A 19,522-nucleotide genomic window follows, 5' to 3' on the forward strand; every position below is an offset into this window, starting at 1 on the left:
ACGAGTTTACTAGCATAAGCCTAGAATTTAGTGCAAGTTGGTGCTACTTTGCCTCATGGTCAATGCACTAAGTGACTATCATCATTAACGTTACTTGTTTAGCACAAAATTCATTCATTTTCTTTTCGTCTTAGTCCCTTCATTAATCTGGGTCGCCACAGCGGAATGAACCGCCAACTTATCCAGCATATGTTTTACGCACTTCCAGCTGCAACCCATCTCTGGGAAACATCCATACACACTCTTACATTATGGACAATTTAGCCTACCCAATTCACCTGTACTGCATGTCTTTGGACTGTGGGGGAAGCCGGAGCAGCTGGAGGAAATCTACGCAAACACAGAGAGAACATGCAAACTCCACACACAAATGCCAACTGACCCAGCCGAGGCTCGAACCAGCGACCTTCTTGCTGTGAGGTGACAGCACTACCTACTGTGCCATCGCGTCACCCTAGCACAAAATTCATAGCATAAAAATTAAACTTAATCTACGAAATGTTATGCCTCTATGCTTTGTTTGCTAGTTATTACACTCATACACAGCGCAAAAGTCCAGCATCTTTAGATTGGCTTTAGTCTTGGTGTGGTTGAATGACTTTTGTCCTGGGAGCACTGTACAAATGTTGCTAATGACGCATACTCAGGGTCTGTATGCAATATCTAGTGTGTATATCTATGTGTCTTCACAAACAGGCGCTAACGTTATTGTTTTATTATAATCACGAGCAACGTTTTAAAGTTTTTGTTTTCTTAACGCTGAGTGATTCTGATTGGCCATTTTTAAAAATCATTTTGCTTGAGGAAAAATCGTTCTGTAACTGATTTCAGAACTAAAACTCATTATTATTTTATAATATATAGTCTTTACTTTGCTATCCTTTCATATTATTTTTCAACTATATATCATATTGTCTTTGGTGTGGCCTTAAAATGTATGATTATGTTAACTAGAATTATGAGAATTTCACTAATAAACACCAGTTTGCAATATTAAATGGCATAACTGACTGTTTTCAGACAGGTAACACATTTACATTTAATGCAAATCGGCCACATGCGATCTTGAATATAAAATTTGGTCGGCCTTCTCTTATAGCTTGGAAGCTAGGGTTTTCCCACCATAAGCTTTTGTTTTGATGGCTATCAGATTGAGATTTGCCATTCATGCTTCTTAGCACAGCCACAAAGACCTGCTTGTCACCTTTTTGGATTTGCTTTATGTGGGAAACTAAATGTACATCAATATACTAGTGAGTTCCAGTATAGTTTCCTCTCTGATATTTAACGCAGGTAATGGAGATTCTGCTGGTCCCTCCATTTGTGATGGCAGTTTTCTAGCAGTTATGAATGAAAGGCTCAGTGTGTCTTGCCTGGCTGGTGCTCTTTTGAACAGCAGGACTTTCCAGATTTTATCAGTGTGTGCACTGGCACCCAAGTCTGGGCTTTATTGGGTAACACAGTTCTAGTGGTTCAGGGTCTGTTAACTGATGGTTAACTTTAGAGGGGTCTGTAAGAGGAGCTGCTGTCTGAAGCCGTGCCAACTCTTAATACTATTCCAGGTCAGTAGAAGTCTGAGGAGAGGTGGTCTAGTGAGGCAAACTGCATTTGATTTTGCACAGCAGATTAAACCTCTGAGGTAAAAGAAGTATTACTAGCCTATATTTGATTTATTTTTTAGTATCAGCGAAAATACAAATACGAGTTGAAATAAATATGGCAAGTAAAGACATTCAACAGAATTGATTAAGATATAAATGATAAAACTACTTAAATTCCTAGTTGTTTTAGCAAATATAGCTAATGGTAATTTCTGCACTTCTTAGCTTTACGCTATTTACAGTTGGCTTTTGGGTTTGTTTTGGATTGATTTCAACCCCTCCCAAGAGCAACAGTGTAATGTTTCTTTAAATCCCTTAAAAGTGTTACAACAACGTTTTAAGAAATAACCGCGGATTATGTTTTACGTGGACACTGGACGCGGCAGCACTTGCCAATCAGAGACGAGATTCCGCCTTCACCTGTGTAAAGCCACGCCCACATCCAAACCACCGCATCAGTGCTGAATTCAATATTCGTCTGTAGTCTTGTTACGCGGTTTATTTGGACGTAAAGAAAAGATGAACCAAAGCCCTGATGCTGTCTAAAACGGTAAGTGACCGTCTAACCTCTTTTTTTTGGTCCTAGAAATGTTCAAGAAGTTGATGGACAGCAATACTAATGACTTTTAACCTTTATATCGAGTTCCTCAGAAGAGAAATGTATAGTTGTATACTGTAAATCAAACAAATGTTTACTGTTGGATCGTTCAGTATAATTTTGCGTCAGGTACACAAATGTTTAGCAATCCAATATTCATTCATCAGTTTTATAAACTGTACTTACTCTTATTTTAATTACTATGTATGTTTGTAATGAAGTAATTTAATAAATAACTTTGCTATAAATTATTATGTATAACATATAAACAAAATATTAATATTTAATGTTATTTTATTAGATATTATAGTTATTTATTGATGTTTAACAAGACCATACGAAGTAGTATATAATACAGAATAAGAACAATTATAGATTGTCTTAGTTTTCTTAATTTCCCACTATCCCCTCAAAATAAAATTAAATGTATTAATTAAAAACAAACATATCCTCTGAAAAGGAACAAAAATTGAGCAAGTTTACAAATAAAAGAGCAAAATACTACTAAGTATACTTTTACTAAGATTAAAAAAAGAAAAATACCTTTAAGGATTTAATATTTCCTTGTTTTAATTGGAATATACCATACTGTATTATCAAACTGTGTGCTGAAAGCATTAGTTGATACTCCTGTTGGCAGGTATCATGTAAATGATAGTTTTGCACTTCAAATTCTAATTGCCATACATTGTCGTTACAGTATATTGTTTTCATTGACGTGCACAAATGTAATCATAGATATGCTGTGGCTTTTGCATGCCTAAAGTGAAAAGTAACTAAATCCTCCCCTTATAAAGCAGCGGGCTTCATATTTCTATGATAAAACATCTATGAGTCGACAATAGTTTGTTTCGGCTTCTCGGAACCACTCCTAGTATTGTCTTTTTCTATGGCCGTTGGAATAACATGTTGGCATCCCACGAGATGATTTTCACCCATGGGAGTCTCCGATGCGTTTGATTTCATAAAAAAAAAATCAATTCTTGTTTTTACCTGGTCACATGTCTGTTATTCCTGTCTCCGTGTGTCCTTGTGTTTTACAGGTTGGATCCCCAGGTTGTGTTGCTGGTCTTTGTCTAGACTGAAATGGAGAAGAAAGATTTGAATAAGTGGCCCGAGGGTGATCCACGGCCGGCTCACCTCTCTACCTGCAAATGTATGACAATAGCCGCCGCGCTAATTCTGTTCGTAATTGGGGCTGCTGTGGGTTTCATGACAGGTACACGGATCTATTTATCTCTGCATATCTTTTGAACTAAAATGTTATGATATTGTTGAACCAACTTTGTTTTACTTGTTTAGCTTACTTAATACAAGAGGAGCATTATTTTATGGACACGGTGGAATTGCAAGGGCTCAATTATAATGCAGATCTCCAAGATAAATCGTCAGGATTTTCGCTAGTTCTGTCTGCAACTCTGAAGGCAAAGGTATGAATATTTACTTGCATTACAGGACTGCGTCATATTGTAGGTTGCAAGCTGATATACATTTGTGTTTTTATTGTTTTACAGATCAAGAATATCTTTACTGCCTCTGGAGTGGCCAGTCATTTTATCGACTGCCAGATAGTTGCGTACGGGTAGGTATATGTTTTAACTGTACACTACCTGATGTCGTGGATCCCAGTTGTAAGAGCAATAAATAATATCTTGACTTCTAGTTGATCATTTGGAAAAGTGGCAGAAGGTAGATTTTTCTGATGAATCATCTGTTGAACTGCATCTTAATCATCACAATTACTGCAGAAGACCAATTGGAACCCGCATGGACCCAAGATTCTCACAGTGATCAGTCAAGTTTGGTGAAGTAAAAATCATGGTTTGGGGTTACATTCAGTATGGGGGCATATGAGAGATCTGCAGAGTGGATGGTAACATCAACAGCCTGAGGTATCGAGACATTTGTGCTGCCCATTACATTACAAACCACAGAAGAGGGGAAACTCTTCAGCAGGATAGCGCTCCTTCTCATACTTCAGCCTCCACATCAAAGTTCCTGAAAGCAAAGTAGGTCAAGGTGCTCCAGGATTGGCCCACCCAGTCACCAGCAATGAACATTATTGAGCATTTCTGGGGTAAGATGAAGGGAGAGGCACTAAAGATGCATCCAGAGAATCTTGATGAATGCTTTCTTTGCCATTCCAGATGACTGTATTAATAAGTTATTTGAGTCATTGGAGAGATGTATGGATGCAGTCCTCCAAGCTCATGGGAGTCATAAACAATATTAATTCTTTTTCCACTGCAGCATGACTTTATATTCTTTACTGTACATTATTTCTGTTCAGTGACAAGACTTTTGTCTAAGCAAAGTCAAACCTTACTGTCCTAATTAAATAATTAAAAATCAAGGCATGATCATATTTTATTTTGGTAAAATAAGCGTAATCTAGAGGCCTTTGCCTTTCATATAAGCCTCTTCTGATACCAAATGATCAACTAGAAGTCTACTAGATGTTATTATTTGTTGTTCATAAAACTTGGAATAGGCGACAAGACTTTTGTCTACTAGTGTATAAAGCAAGGTGGAGAACTGCGTTCATATAAATGTTTGTGTTTGATTGGATATTTGTGATATCTTTTAGGAATATCAACTCAAATGTGATGACCACAATTCGTTTAATCTTCCGGGTCTCTCAAATTCAGGGGTACAGCCAGAGTTTCGTACAAGACATCCTACGCAATGGATTAAAGGCTCTTCTGAATGGGAAACACATTGTTGTTCCAGAATATGGGGAGATCAGTGGCATCGTCCTTCTTGGTATGCCAATTTTCTTAGAAAATAAAAAAGATTCAAGTCAGTCAGTCCCTATGTGTAGTTATTTTTACACGTATCTTCCGGGACACACCAAGCTGATGTCAAAGTACTAGTTGACATATTAAATTTAGGCAAGACATCTATTTTTGTACATATATTAGATGTCTATCAAACACAAAATTGCTTGGTGGGATGATAATTTGTTGTTTTTGCTGTCTTCAGTAGTTTGCTTGTTCACCGCTTTTTATCAGCTGTTAAAGAACTGCCTGATTCAGTGTTGACACCATGTGGACAAGTTAGGTAGTGCAAAAACTATTCAAAGTGTCTGTACGAGCTGCGTATACACTGCATGTGTGAACAAAACTGTATTGGTTACAAAATGATGTGCATACTGCCATCCCAGTTATGAAATGATTATTGCACATTGTATGCAGACTCACTCGAACGTATAAAAAAATTGGAAAACGTTTACTTTGGGCTTAAGAGCATCATTTTGATCACTCTTTGTTTTTTTATATCAGGGGCCAGTGGAAAGTCATTCTACGAGATCGGGAATGACATAAGTAAGACAACTGTGATTATATATACAAAATTATTGAAGGTTTTTTTAAATTAGTCAGTGTGCTCAGATGTCTTTCTCTTTTACGGAAGGTAAATGTCCTGATAGCACGTTTACCTGTGACAATGGCGAGTGCATCACAAAGCCAAATCCAGAATGTGACTACATAACAGACTGCACTGATGGTTCAGATGAAACCTTTTGCTGTAAGTGTCACTATTTTTCTGTCATTAGCTATAATGCTAACACTTAAGCTTGCTATTAGTTATATATTTTATATACAGTCAACATATAGAGTACATTTTTGGAAGCTTTTATGTCTGTATAAATTAACTTTCCATTGATGTATTGTTTGTTAAGATTGGACAATATTTGGTTGAGATAAAACTATTGAAAATCTGGAATATGAGGGTTCAAGTGTCTTCACGGAAAATTATCTTTACTTAATATTTTCATGATTTTTTGGAATAAAATAAAAACTAATGCTAGTTTTGTCACATACAATGTATTTTTTTGCCTATTTCCATAAATTTAGAGTGGTTTTGTGGTCCACGGTCACCTTTTGGCCTAAAGTAAAGAGTGTGTTTACTGATTTGACAGTCTCAAAACAGTTTCAAAGTTTATGAGAGGAATATATATATATATGTTTTTAGTGTTTTGTAGGTGTAGTGGTAGTGATTTATGCTGTTTTTGAGATGTTGTCGAGTCTGGTATGACGTTTTTGCATGTTTTTTGCCACTTATGGTGATAAAACAGTATAAAAATAACATGATTAAATGGGATAGCGCACCCAAAAATGAAAATTCTGTCATTAATAACTTGCCGTCATGTCATTCCAAACCTTTGTTAATCTTTAGAGCACAAATTAAAATCTTTTAGATAAAATCTGAAAGCTCCCTCATTCCCCATAGCAAGCAATGTTCTGGTTTATTAACTAGTCTATTTTTAGACTTGATAGACCTCTATTAGATTTTCACTGACAGCTCAGATTTAGTCTTGTTTTAGCCAATCTATCTATTAGACTTCTAGTAAACTCGCACAAAAATGCTTGCTGGGCAACCACACAAACCTAGCATAGTTTTGGCATGTGGTGCTCTAACATATTCTTTAGGTAAATCTTTGATGGCTAACAGTTGTTTCAATGTAGCATGTGGAACTCGTCCAGTCATGTCTAACCGTATTGTGGGAGGTGAAAACACCCGTCACGGTGAGCTCCCCTGGCAGGTCAGTCTCAGACTACGTGGCCGCCATACCTGTGGAGCCTCCATCGTCAACAGCCGCTGGCTTGTCAGTGCCGCTCATTGTTTTGAAGCGTGAGGAAACATTTCTATTAAACTGTCATCAATCCATTACTGAGGCACCAATGTACATCTAAACATGTTTTCCTTATTTACCAAAGAGAAAACAACCCAAAAGACTGGACTGCTCTCGTGGGAGCCAACCAAGTCAGCGGTGCGGAGGCTGAAGCCTTCATTGTAAACATCAAGTCCCTGGTTATGTCTCCAAAATACGACCCCATGACCACTGACAGTGATGTGACCGTACTGGAGCTGGAAACACCCTTGAAGTTCAGCCATTATGTTCAGCCAGTTTGTATCCCTTCATCCTCTCACATTTTCACTCCTGGGCAGAACTGCATCGTCTCTGGTTGGGGAGCTCTTAATCAGTACACAAGTGAGTATGTTTGATATGGAAACATTTGAAAATTTATAAAATTGTGTATTAGATGTTAGATAACCCTTAACTTAACCCCACCTGGTCGCTTTACATGTCAACCATACACTTTTCTAGTCTAAGGCTACATTTAGGCGATAATGATGTAGCTGGATAGTGAAAAGTAAATCCATTGCATCTACATAACAACATTTTCAATTGATCTGTGTTTACACATTTACACAAAAACCACTAGAAACGCTGTATTACACGTCACTATAGCTGCTTTTCCACTATCATATCTAAGAACATTCAGGTATGGTTTCATTTGTGTATCCACATGATCCTGGAATGACACAGTACAATTACAAACAACTCTCAACCATATGGGCATGTTTTGGTTAGACAACTTTGCTGAACCTTGTTGAACTGGTAGAGCGCATGACATTGCCAGTTTCTCCATAGTCAGCTAGACAGAAGAGCGATATTTATTTATTTATTTTTTTGTTATTTCAATTAAGTAAGACCTTATAGTAGAAATATCCGGTCATCGTTACTCTTATACTACCAAGGTAACAACTGACAGATTACATCAATTATTACATTGATTATTACATTCCAAAGAGTTCCATTTTCAGCACCGCAGTGGAAAACTAAACCATTTCTGTGTTGACTGGACTGGATTTGCCCTGAATCGAATGGTTAAGCAAACAGAACAATTCGGTCTGAGCAACTCTTGTTAGAAAAGAGTACCTGTTGGGAAGTCAACAAAGTTCTGTCGGTGGCTCAATGATCGTGTCTATGCATAATTTTATGTGTATATAAGAATAGTCTCCCCCTTTTAAGCATTGAGCAACAACATCACTAACAATACAACATACTCCGCCATACTATGCATGTACAGTGCATCCGGAAAGTATTCATAGCGCTTCACTTTTTCACAATTTTTTATGTTACAGCCTTATTTCTTAATGGATTAAATTCATTTATTTCCTCAAAATTCTACACACAATACCCCATGATGCTGCCACTCACCACTTCACTGTAGGGATGGTATTGGCCTGGTGATGAGTGGTGCCTGGCATTCACTCCAAAGAGTTAAATTCTAGTCTCATCAGACCAGAGAATTTTGTTTCTTATGGTCTTAGAGTCCTTCAGATGGCTTTTGGCAAATTCTTGGTGGGGAGTGGCTTCCATCTGGCCGTTCTACCATACAGGCCTGATTGGTGGATTGCTGCACAGATAGTTGTCCTTCTGTAAGGTTCTCCTCTCTCTACAGAAGAACGCTGGAGCTCAGACAGAATGACCATCGGGTTAATGATCACCTCCCTGACTAAGGCCCTTCTCCCCCGATCACTCAGCTTAGATGGCCGGCCAGCTCTAGGAAGAGTCCTGGTGGTTGCAAACATCTTATACTTGCGGATGATAGAGGCCACTGTGCTCATTGGACCTTTCAGAGCGGCAGAAAATTTTCTGTAACCTTCCCCAGACGTGTGCCACGAGACAATCCTGTCTCGGAGGTCTACAGACAATTCCTTTGTCTTCATGCTTGGTTTGTGCTTTGACATGCACTGTCAACCCTGGGACCTTATATAGACAGGTGTATGTCTTTTCAAATCATGTTCAAACAACTAAATTTACCACAGGTGAACTCCAATTAAGCTGCTGAAACATCTCAAGAATGATCAGTGGAAACAGAATGTACCTGAGCTCAATTTAGAGCTTCACGGCAAAGGCTGTGAATGCTTATGTACATGTGATTTTTCAGCTTTTTTATTTTTAATAAATTTGCAACAATTTCCAAAAATTCTTTTCTTCACATTTTCATTATGGGGTATTGTGTGTAGAATTTTGAAGAAATAAATAAATTTAATCCATTTTGGAATAAGGCCGTAACATTAAAAAATGTGGAAAAAATTAAGTGCTATGAATACTTTCAGGATGCACTGTACGTAACATTGTCTTTTTCAAAGACTTCTATTTTCAGGTGTTTACACGGACAAGACAATAGCATAGTTAAAAAAAATCGCATCTTCAGTCCAAAAAACTTGAAATAAACAGAAAAGTGTACAAAAAGTATGCTGTTTTTGGCTGAGAATTTTGTAGTGGAAACGGCCCGTGAGTGGGTTAAACGTTTGACTACTATAGACCAGTGTTTCCCAACCCTGTTGCTGAAGGCACACCAACAGTACGCATTTTCAACCTCTTCCTAATCAAACACACTTGAATCAACTCATCAGAACATTAGAAGAAACTCCAAAACCTGAAATGAATGGGTCAGATAAGGGAGACATCCAAAATATGTACTATTAGTGTGCCTCTAGGAACAGGGTTGGGAAACACTGCTGTAGATGCCCTCTTTTAAGACTTTACCTTTTTGTGCCCGAGCAGCTGAGGTGCCTTCCACATTACAGAAGGCAATCGTGAAGATCATTGACTCGAAAGTCTGCAACAAGTCATCTGTATACAGAGGAGCGCTTACACAAAATATGATGTGTGCTGGTTTTCTTCAAGGCAAGGTGGACTCTTGTCAGGTAAGGGTTAGCTTAAATATAAGATTTTTAAAAATCAAGTTTTTTTAATTAATTGTTCAGTGGTTTTAAATGTGCCTTCAGGGAGACTCTGGAGGCCCTCTGGCATGTGAGGTGGCTGCTGGGCGCTATTTTCTTGCGGGAATAGTGAGCTGGGGAGTGGGATGTGCACAGATCAATAAGCCTGGGGTCTATTCCCGTGTCACAAAGCTCCGCAACTGGATTGTGAGCTACACCAAAACTGCACCAGCAATCCAGGAGAACCCCACTGTCCCTAGTGTCACAACCACCGAGGCTCACCACGTTAAAGCTGCGATTCCTTCCTCTGAGCTCACCACTAATGACTATATCCCTGCCCTTGGGAACTGCAGTGGCAATTATAACTGTGGCAGAGGCATGTGCATAAGCAAGATAAATCCAGAGTGTGACAGAGTCATCGACTGCCCCAATGAAGCAGATGAGAAAAACTGTGGTAAATAAACCATATTCAGTAATCTACAATGAGTGTGCACAATCCTCTTCCTGGAGACCTTTCTGGATAATTTTGCTCCAGCCCTAATCAAATACACCTGAGAACTTAAAGCAAGGGTGCCCAAACTCTGTCCTTGAGGGCCGGTGTCCTGCAGAGTTTAGCTCCAACTTGCTTCAACACACATGCCAGGATGTTTCTAGCAAGCCCAGTAAGAGCTTGAATACCTGGCTCAGGTGTGTCTGATTGCGGTTAGAGGTAAACTGTGCAGGACCAAGTTTGGGCATACCTGACCTTAAGGGATTAGTTCACACAAAAAATTTATTCTGTCATTAATTGCTCACCCTCATGTCGTTCAAAACCCATGAGACCTTTGCTCATCTTGGGAACACAAATGACAAAAAGGTATTTTAGAAGAAATCCTGTCATCAGATTTCATCTAAAATGCCTTAATTTGTGTTCCCAATATGAATAAAGGATTTTAGAGGATTGTATTGACTTAAGGGTGAGTAATTAATAACAGAATTTAAATTTTTTCGTGAATTAACCCTTTAATACAATGTTTCGGATGCCTCCTGGACGCCTACCTAGGGAGGTGTTCCAGGCATGTCTCACTGGGAGGAGGACTCGGGGAAAACCCAGGACATGCTGGAGGGACTATGTCTCTCTGCTGGCCTGGGAACGCCTCGGGATCACCCTGGAGGAGCTAGAGGAAGTGTCTGGGGAGAGGGAAGTCTGGTGTTTTCTAAGACTGCTGCCCCTGCGACCCGGTCTCGGAAAAGTGGTTGAAAATGAATGAACCCTTTAATAATTGCAAACAGGTGTGTTGGAGCAGGGTTTGAACAGAATCCTACGGGAAGGCACATCCAGGGTTGATCGTAGGATTGTGCACCTAAGTTAGTTTGCACCCACATTAATAAAGCTTTGGTTAACCAGCTTTTTCAGACACCTTCAGTGTCAGGGTAGATGCCATATCTAACGTTCCACTAACCCAGAGTTCTTCTGTGCAATGTAAAATATCCGTAAAAGGCATATTTTCAGTGTTGTGTCATCCGATCAACAGCAGTGTATCCTTTACAGCCTCAAGGTAAATGTGGCATCAACCCTGACTAAGGTCCATTGAAATAACATAAGGAACAAGAATATGAGTCACCTGTTTTCTTTGCAGACTGTGGGAATCGTCCAGCAGTGACCCAGGAGAGGATTATTGGTGGTGTCACTGCCCGGCGAGGTGAATGGCCGTGGGTAGGCAGTCTGCAGTACCAACGCACTCACCGCTGTGGAGCGACACTCATCCACTGCAAATGGCTCCTGACCGCTGCTCACTGCTTCAGAGGGTAGAACACCTTTCAATGATGACTACTTAGCATGCTAGACATGGAAAGAAATTAGACAGGAAATGTTTTGTGTGTTTTTTTTTTAATAGTGACCTGAATCCTGCTGGTTGGACGGTAAGTCTAGGCTCAGTCATTTGGTCTGGGTTGGGTGCTCTGGTGATTCCAGTGCAAAGGATCATCCCTCATCCTGCTTTCAATAGCAGCACCATGGACTTGGATGTGGCTCTGGTGGAAATTTCCATCCCTGCCCCCAAATCCTACACCATCCAGACTGTGTGTTTGCCTTCTCCCTGGCACAGCTTCATCAAATCTATGGAATGCTACATTATTGGATGGGGCGCTGTGAGGGAGGATGGTGAGTTTGGGATCTTTACATTGTTTATTTACCATGGACAGACACCAAATGGCGCAACTGGTGTCTGGTTCATGCTGACTTTAAAGTTTGGGCACTTCCATGTCTGTTTAAAAAGAGGGCTGTGATTCGACTCAAATAAACCTCAATACATTTTATGGTTGATAACATTGATTATGGGTATGTGTGGACAAATGAATTTGGATTTGGTTATGAGTGACTTACCTAAAGAACCTAATATAGGCAACTGCTTCTGTTTGGCAAGGTCCAATCTGACATGTCTGTTGATCCCACATAGGTATGATTACAAATTTGCTGCAAAAAGCACAGGTCGGTGTCATTGATCAGTCGGACTGCCAGCGGGCTTATGGTGCTGATCTTACCGACAACATGATGTGTGCTGGCTATATGGAAGGACAAAGAGACACGTGTTTGGTGAGTTTGAGCTCATAGGATCCAATATAAGGAGTTGAATGCTATCACAGGAAAAGAAAATGTTGCACATCCTTTGTGTAGGAGGAATTTAAATCACTTTTTCTGAAGCACTGCTGCACTTACCTGATACTTAACGCTCTAAAAGTCTTTTTTTTCTTACCTTAAGCTGATTACGCAACTCAGCCCAATGCAATTCAACCATATCCTTGAGGTTACAGCAGACCTCTTTAAATGTCATACCTTGCTTCCAGTGAGCGTATTGGTCTTCTCTTCTTCTGCAGGGAGATTCAGGGGGTCCTCTAGTGTGCCGTGAAACCCTGGGCCGGTGGTTCCTGGCTGGGGTGACCAGTTGGGGTCACGGCTGTGGTCGAATTGGCTTCCCGGGAGTTTACATGCGGGCAACGGTGGTCAGAGAATGGATATCTATATACCTCCCTTTTTAAATATGGACACTGGAAATGTCTACCTTCTCATAGGTGACTATTGAGGTCTCTCTCCACTGAAGAGGATGCATGAAGCTCAAATGGATGACTTTACTAACAAGTTCACACTGTACTGTCAAAATATTTATTTATTGATATGCATTTTGAGGAAAAAATCAGTGGCTATGTACCCATTTCGAAGGGTGCAATTTTCATGTGAGGTTGAGGGCAACCAACACAGCTGTGTATAAAATAATGAAAAAAAATGTGTATAAAATAAGGATGATTGAAAATCAGTTTTACTGAGGTGGAGGACAAAACGGGACGACAATCATTTTTGTTGATTAATTTAGCTTTTGAAGAGATAAAGAGTACTATCTGGGACCCTGGACCACTAAACCAGCCTTAAGTTGAATGGGTATTTTTGTTGGTAATAGCCAAAATCTATTCAATTATTTGTTTTAATTTTATCCCAAAAACCATTAGAATATTGATTAAAGATCATGTTCCATAAAGATATATTGTAAATTTCCTACTGTAAATATGTCAAACCTCAATTTTTGATTAATAATATACATTGCTAAGCACTTCACTTTGACAACTTTGAATGTTTCTAAACCCTCAGACTCCAAATCTTGTAGTTGTATCTCAACCAAATATTGTCATATACCAGGAGTGCCCAAAACTTGATCCTGGAGGGCTGGTGTCCTGCATATTTAGGTTCCAACCCTGATTAGACACACCTGAACCAGCTAATCAAGCTCTCTCTAGGTATTCCAGAACAGTGTTTCTCAACCACGTCCTAACCACCAGCTTTGCTCATTCACCATTGCTGTTTGCAGAGAACTGACTTGCGTTCTAGTGAAGACCGGTTTTGCCAAGTTAGCTCGGAAGAACGAACTTGGGAGACCACGAGAACAGAGAACCCAACCTCTGAGAAATGAGATGCTGCGTTCTTCCTCATGGTCACGTGACCTTCACATTTTTAACGGAAAATTATTTAAACATTACACATTCATACCGATGTATCAAACAATTTGTTTTTCCCCCTTTCACATGCATAAAAGCCTTACAAATATACATTGCACAATACAAATAAAATAGGTTTTAATTCGAATTTCAGCAAATAAACACCCTTAATATGTTTATGCCTTTGTTAAGATTTTCGTCTCATTTAGGGAAACTCCTGAGATAAATAAGTGATATCTCTGAACTTTAATAATAATCTATATAAAATGCTGTGCTTTCCACCACCTTCATTCTGCCGCAATGACTTCTGGAGCGAGTTTTGCACTCAAGTCTGCATCGGTGGATCCTTGATAATAAGAACACATTTTCCATGTCTCCTTAACCAAACACACTTGATTCAGATCTTCAGCTCATTAGGAGACTGAAAACCCTGTAATGGATGTGACAAAGGAGACATCTAAAACATGGAGTGTTGGTGGTCCTCTAGGAATGTGGTTGAGAAACACTACTAGAAACTTCCAGACTGGTGTGTCGAAGGAAGAGGGAGCTAAACCATCCAAGACAGAGTTTGGGCACACCTCTCTTACACTGATATAGTATACACCAAACAAAAGCTTACATATTCAGCTTTCATATGATGTATAAATATAAATTTCCAAATACTGACTGCTTTTGGAGTAGCCCTTGGTCACTTTTCTCATTTCAACTGCAGAGCTTACCCAAAACTCTTTGTCATTAGATATGATTCTCATGATCAAATTACGATAAATATTGCTCAACAATGACAGCACTTGATCAGACCGTAGCATAGAAGAAGACAGTTTGTGGAAATGTATGCAATATCGCCCCATGTGGAACACTCTGAGAATGCAACAGAAGTTTATGTACAGAGTGTTTGGGGCCAAATATCAACAAACGGTGCTAAATCTGTTAACCTCCATTTTGTTTTTCAATGCAACAAAAACATCAATAAACAAATGGACTGATTTGATGGTATTTATTTGCATTCCTTAAAAACAACCTGGCGGCGTTGCATCTGTCTGGACTTGTCTTGGTGGAGTTTGCGTCTCACAATTCAAAGGAAACTGGGAACTTTGACATGATTGTACACAAAGGAGATGACTTTTACAAAGGTTTGTGGTTTAAACAACCCTCCTACTGTACTGAACAGACAATGAGACAAAAAAGACACTCCAAGGTCGACAATTGTAGTTTGTACTTTAGAGGTAAGTAAGACGCACTGTTTGGTCGCTCCTGGTGAATAAGCGACAATTTTTGCAACAAAGACGCCTCAGAAATCTGTCCCTCTGGGAGAAAAACTAGGTTTGTGGAATTGAGGTGGTAAAGTGAGCCTTTCCCTCAGGGAATGCAGTAACATCCACCTAACGACAAAAGACTGACAGATGACACGTCGAATTTTGATTGGCTGCTTGATGAATGGATAACAACATAAGGGGGAGGAGTTTGAATTTTTGCATCGCATTTAAACCAAATAGAAAATCTCATTTCATCCCAAATCTGGCCATAACATGAAGCGACAAAAATAATAATAATTTGTGAATGATTAAACAGATATTATATATATAAGAACAAAACATCCTGAAAAATGTCCATGTAGTCTAAATCAACCACCTGGTTCCTTCTGTTTGCTGTTGTTGCACGGTAAGAGAGCCGAGTCTACACAACACTGGTTGTACATTTAGAGACCAGACATCTCTACCTGAAGACTCAGGTGATATCGAGGTAGTGCCAGATGCCATCTGCACATCAAATGTGTGCCCGTTCCCTCTGTAATCTGGAGTTGTATGCACGCGAGACCGTATTCCATGCATCCATATAGCGGTCCATGCACATGGCGATACATTTCTGAAAAACCAAGAAGTGTTTAGCATGGTTTAGATGAGGTTATTTTCGCAAACACACACGTAATGGAATAGGAAGTAATGTCTTTTACCTGTTCCGAGTTGTCCAGTGTGCTTCCTGGCTTGCCAATACACTTTTTGAAACATTTATCTGTCATTCTCTGCAATTCAAGACAAAAGTCGTTAAAAAATATTGTATGCAACATTTGGTATTTTTGTGTAAGGGATATCTAGTGTCATACACTAAACAACACGATGAAGAATTTTTAAAAACCTTTTTACTTTGGGAACTCTGACAAAAAAAACAGCAAGTGGCCACAAATTACCTACTTACTATGTAAGACTTTCATTATAATTAAATCTTCCCTAGTTGTAAGTAAATTGTGTGCCCAGTGTAATTATTAATTTCCTCGTTTTACTAAATCTGTCAGTTCTTTCTCTGGTTGCAGCTTAAGAAACTAAAGAGCAAATCATCATAGCCAAGATTTATAATCCTGGGACAGAAATTCCCCCTAAAATCTTGGTTCATTGTCACAATTTAACTAAAAGTAGCGACTGAATTTACTTAAAGAGCCCCTATTATGGGTTTTTGAAAATGAGCTTCAATGCAGTGTGTAACAGCTCTAAGTGAAGTGAAATATCCAGCTATGGCTTAATTTTGAAAGTGCACTGTGTTTAAAGCTATTGATTCATCTATAAAAGAGTCGACTCATAGTGGTTTGAATGAATCGTCGCTGTAACGAGTCTTTAGCCAGTCAATTCGGAACTCAAGCCTCGCCCATTTGTTGTGCGCGCAAACCCGGGACAATTGAAACCCTCCAGCCCCGCCCACAAACACTGTAGAAAGAAAAAGACAAACACTGTAGCAGATCCCGGTTGAATCAAGTCGTGTAGACGCTGTGCTCTGAAGTGTGAGGGAAAGTTGGTGGTATTTTCCCTACCCAAAGATGAGGCTGTGTAGAGTCAGTGGTTGAAGTTTATTTGTGCAAAAATACCTCAGCATTATAACCCCAGCCTTGTGCTGTGTTCCTGTCATTTTTATGATCAGCGCTTCAGTAATCTACACGCTTACAATAGGAGATTCATTGGCCGTTTGTTAAAGGAAGGATCAGAAAACACTATTGATGTGTGGGACTTTGTCAGAGCTCTACAGGAACTTTACAGTACAAAGTTCATGGACAGTTTCTTCCTCAATTTCACAAGTGTAAGTATCTTAAGTGCGATTAAAATGGCTGCCTCCTTGTTTTCTCTAGCTTGCAAATTATGTATTTAGTTGTGTTTTGTTACTTGTAACCACTTGTACTGTACCTGGTAAATTCTATATTCTCATATCGCATCTAAAACCATGTTGAAAACGCGTCACGTGCTGTTTTGTTTACGGATTTAAATGCGTTTGTGCGCTCGAGATCCTCTGCCATTTGTCGTTGCTATGGCCACCGTCAGTTTTTCCTACACATGTGCGCCGGTCAAATTTCAAAATAGTTCAGCTTTTGCCGCTGTGTGGATTAATACTGAATGTGTGTCATGGTTAAGAATAGAGCAATATGCTGCTGTTTAACTGAATTGCTTTAACGCACTCCTGCATTGGGTTCACACATACACTCTGCACTCTGACTACTTAAAACTTGCTGATAAGCCGTGGTGGGCATTTCTCTCTGTCTTACGGCCAATCACAACAGACTGGGTCATCAGACCAGTCAACGCAGTTTAGCCTCACCCTAAAGAGGGGTTTGGGAATGAATAAATTGCTGAACGAATCAAATGGGAGTCGTTGGAATAATTAGGTAAAAATAAATGCATATTATAAGACAATGAAAGTGTTTTTTGACTTTGCATGCATATCAGCCTGTTTTTGGAGACCCCCAAAACATGACCATTTTAATGCATATAGGGGCTTTTTAAATGAAAAAATGTATTATTTTTGCGGGAAAGATTAAATGAAAAGGAGTAAACTATTTAGTAAATACAGTTTTCTACAAAGAGAATTCATTGTTTTTTAAAGCAAATTTATCTAAAATGGGGGGAATACTATAAACTTGAGGGAACAAATGATTAATTTGTGGCAACATTTTATCTAAAATAAGTAAACAAATTAGTAAATTAAAACTATAATTTGATAGACTTTTTTTGTAATGTCAAGCTTAGGGCTCTGTAAATTACACACTAATCACAATTACTAACCTCATATTAAGTTTTTTACGCAACTCTTAAGTACAGTGACTGTAGTATATTCTTGTAAAACTGTCCAAATAAACTTTGTTTCATTTAAAGCTTTAAAGGGGAAACAGAACTTCATGGTATCACACGGTATATTAAAACATGGTACAAAAGGTTCCTCCAAAAAATACTGCTATATAGTTTTGTTAGACATGTACCGTGTGGCTGTCTTCGACCTCAAATATTACCATGGTAATGTTATGTTACATGTTTAAAAACACAACTCACCATAACCATTACTACTTTTTTAAATTAACACGGTGCATATCTAAAAATACTATATAATTTTGTAAGTGTATACAGTGGTGATACATGTTATAGCATTACTGTACTTTCCCTATACAATGGCGCTTCATGATAATCACTGTGACATTTACGTGATACTCCAAAGTATATCAGCTGGATTAAACGTGTACATTTAAATGAATATATTAAACTATTTAAAACACTATCGACCACATTTACTATAACACTATTTCACATGTTCAGAGGTTAAAGTCACTTACCTGCAGCAGCTCTTGCGCGTTTGCAACAGCAATCTGAACTTTGACCTGCTCCATAATTGTACCAGTGTCCATTTTACCAGACGAGGAGCCTGAGGAGAAATCAGAGCCAAATCCGTCCATTTTACACACTTATATTGATCTAAAAACGCTAACACACCGGATTAAAGACTGTGTCGCTTCTGTACATGTGATAATTTTGCCCTTGACATGAACCGGAAGCTGTGTGGAAAACACCCGGAACGCTGCCTTCTGGGAAATGTGGTTTTCCTATTACACAAAAATATATAACACGTTGTTAACACAAGTGCAGATTTTTTTTTACAACACACAAAAAAGAGAGAAATAAATTTAGATTGAGTCATAAAAATAAGTTTTTTTTTTTTTTTTTACCACAAATGTATTACTATGAATTCTGATTTACCAATTTAATTCTGATGAATAATGTATCTCTCAGCTGATTTAACACAAGAACTTACAATATCAAACTGATTTTTAAAAATGTATATATTTATCGTTATCATTTTACAGGTTTGCAATCTTTTGGTGTAAATATTCAAATTAAATTGCTAAAGTTTTTAATGCAATATGTGTTCTGTCCGGTAGGTGGCAGTATATTGCAACATATATATTGTATTGGGATAGAGAAGGGGTGCCCAAATCTTTTTTTGTGAAGGGCCAAAATCTATTTTATTTAACAATATTTAAACTGTATTATATTAAGTAATACAGCATTTTTACATTTTATACTGAACTTATTGATTTGCTAATTTTTAAAACTCAGATTCATTTATATTTAATTGAAACATTTAATTTCAGTTAGCTTTTTTGTAGCGAAATAAAACAAACAAACAAAAAATCCTTCTATCATTCTCAGATGAGACACTGGGCCAAATCAAAGGTTACAATGGGCCAACTTTGGCCCGCGGGCCCTACTTTGGGCATGTCTGGCATAGGGAAACGAGTTTGGAAATTGTAATACAGTTTTATGTTTAATTTAGAGGCCTAATTGTGTATGATAAATAAACTAATACCCAATACACTTTCACAATTTACTTCTAAACATGTCAAAATCAAAATATCTTATCTCATATAAACCAATCGAGATAAACCAATCAGGATAAACCAATCAGGATAAATCTACTTCCTAAAGGATGACGCTGGTACTTTTAGGACCTGATGTTATATCTACACTTGATAAAAGATTAAATATTAAATTAGTAGTTCTCACAAATTCTCTCATGTTTGACATGA

The 19,522-nt window shown here is 38.4% G+C and overlaps 2 protein-coding genes across 2 annotated transcripts; one reads left to right on the plus strand and one right to left on the minus strand.

Moving 5' to 3' along the window:
* Positions 1-2,069: 2,069 nt before the first annotated feature.
* On the plus strand, positions 2,070-14,672 carry tmprss9 (transmembrane serine protease 9). The gene is made up of 15 exons (XM_056447831.1): positions 2,070-2,151; positions 3,243-3,418; positions 3,502-3,629; positions 3,714-3,781; positions 4,787-4,962; positions 5,481-5,522; positions 5,611-5,724; positions 6,666-6,831; positions 6,918-7,192; positions 9,563-9,705; positions 9,787-10,174; positions 11,340-11,508; positions 11,598-11,863; positions 12,159-12,295; positions 12,577-14,672. The coding sequence occupies exons 2-15, from the start codon at positions 3,286-3,288 to the stop codon at positions 12,736-12,738; spliced, it is 2,367 nt and encodes a 788-aa protein (XP_056303806.1). The 5' UTR covers positions 2,070-2,151; positions 3,243-3,285; the 3' UTR covers positions 12,739-14,672.
* timm13 (translocase of inner mitochondrial membrane 13 homolog (yeast)) lies at positions 14,669-18,502 on the minus strand. The gene is made up of 3 exons (XM_056447832.1): positions 18,272-18,502; positions 15,641-15,709; positions 14,669-15,552 (listed from the first exon to the last, which is right to left on the minus strand). The coding sequence occupies exons 1-3, from the start codon at positions 18,389-18,391 to the stop codon at positions 15,454-15,456; spliced, it is 288 nt and encodes a 95-aa protein (XP_056303807.1). The 5' UTR covers positions 18,392-18,502; the 3' UTR covers positions 14,669-15,453.
* Between the last annotated feature and the right edge of the window lie 1,020 nt (positions 18,503-19,522).

Source organism: Danio aesculapii, chromosome 22 (genome assembly GCF_903798145.1).
Source record: "Danio aesculapii chromosome 22, fDanAes4.1, whole genome shotgun sequence".
NCBI lineage: Eukaryota > Metazoa > Chordata > Actinopteri > Cypriniformes > Danionidae > Danio > Danio aesculapii.

What these genes read in the sequence shown, in the direction of transcription:
- tmprss9 (XM_056447831.1), top strand. Translation starts at nt 3,286, where the DNA reads ATGGAGAAGAAAGATTTGAATAAGTGGCCCGAGGGTGATCCACGGCCG. An exon ending in CTGCAACTCTGAAGGCAAAG is followed by an intron (nt 3,630 to 3,713) that starts GTATGAATATTT and finishes ATTGTTTTACAG; the next exon opens with ATCAAGAATATCTTTACTGC. An exon ending in TGCCAGATAGTTGCGTACGG is followed by an intron (nt 3,782 to 4,786) that starts GTAGGTATATGT and finishes GATATCTTTTAG; the next exon opens with GAATATCAACTCAAATGTGA.
- timm13 (XM_056447832.1), bottom strand. Translation starts at nt 18,391, where the DNA reads ATGGACGGATTTGGCTCTGATTTCTCCTCAGGCTCCTCGTCTGGTAAA. An exon ending in ACGCGCAAGAGCTGCTGCAG is followed by an intron (nt 15,710 to 18,271) that starts GTAAGTGACTTT and finishes CTTGAATTGCAG; the next exon opens with AGAATGACAGATAAATGTTT. An exon ending in CACTGGACAACTCGGAACAG is followed by an intron (nt 15,553 to 15,640) that starts GTAAAAGACATT and finishes TTGGTTTTTCAG; the next exon opens with AAATGTATCGCCATGTGCAT.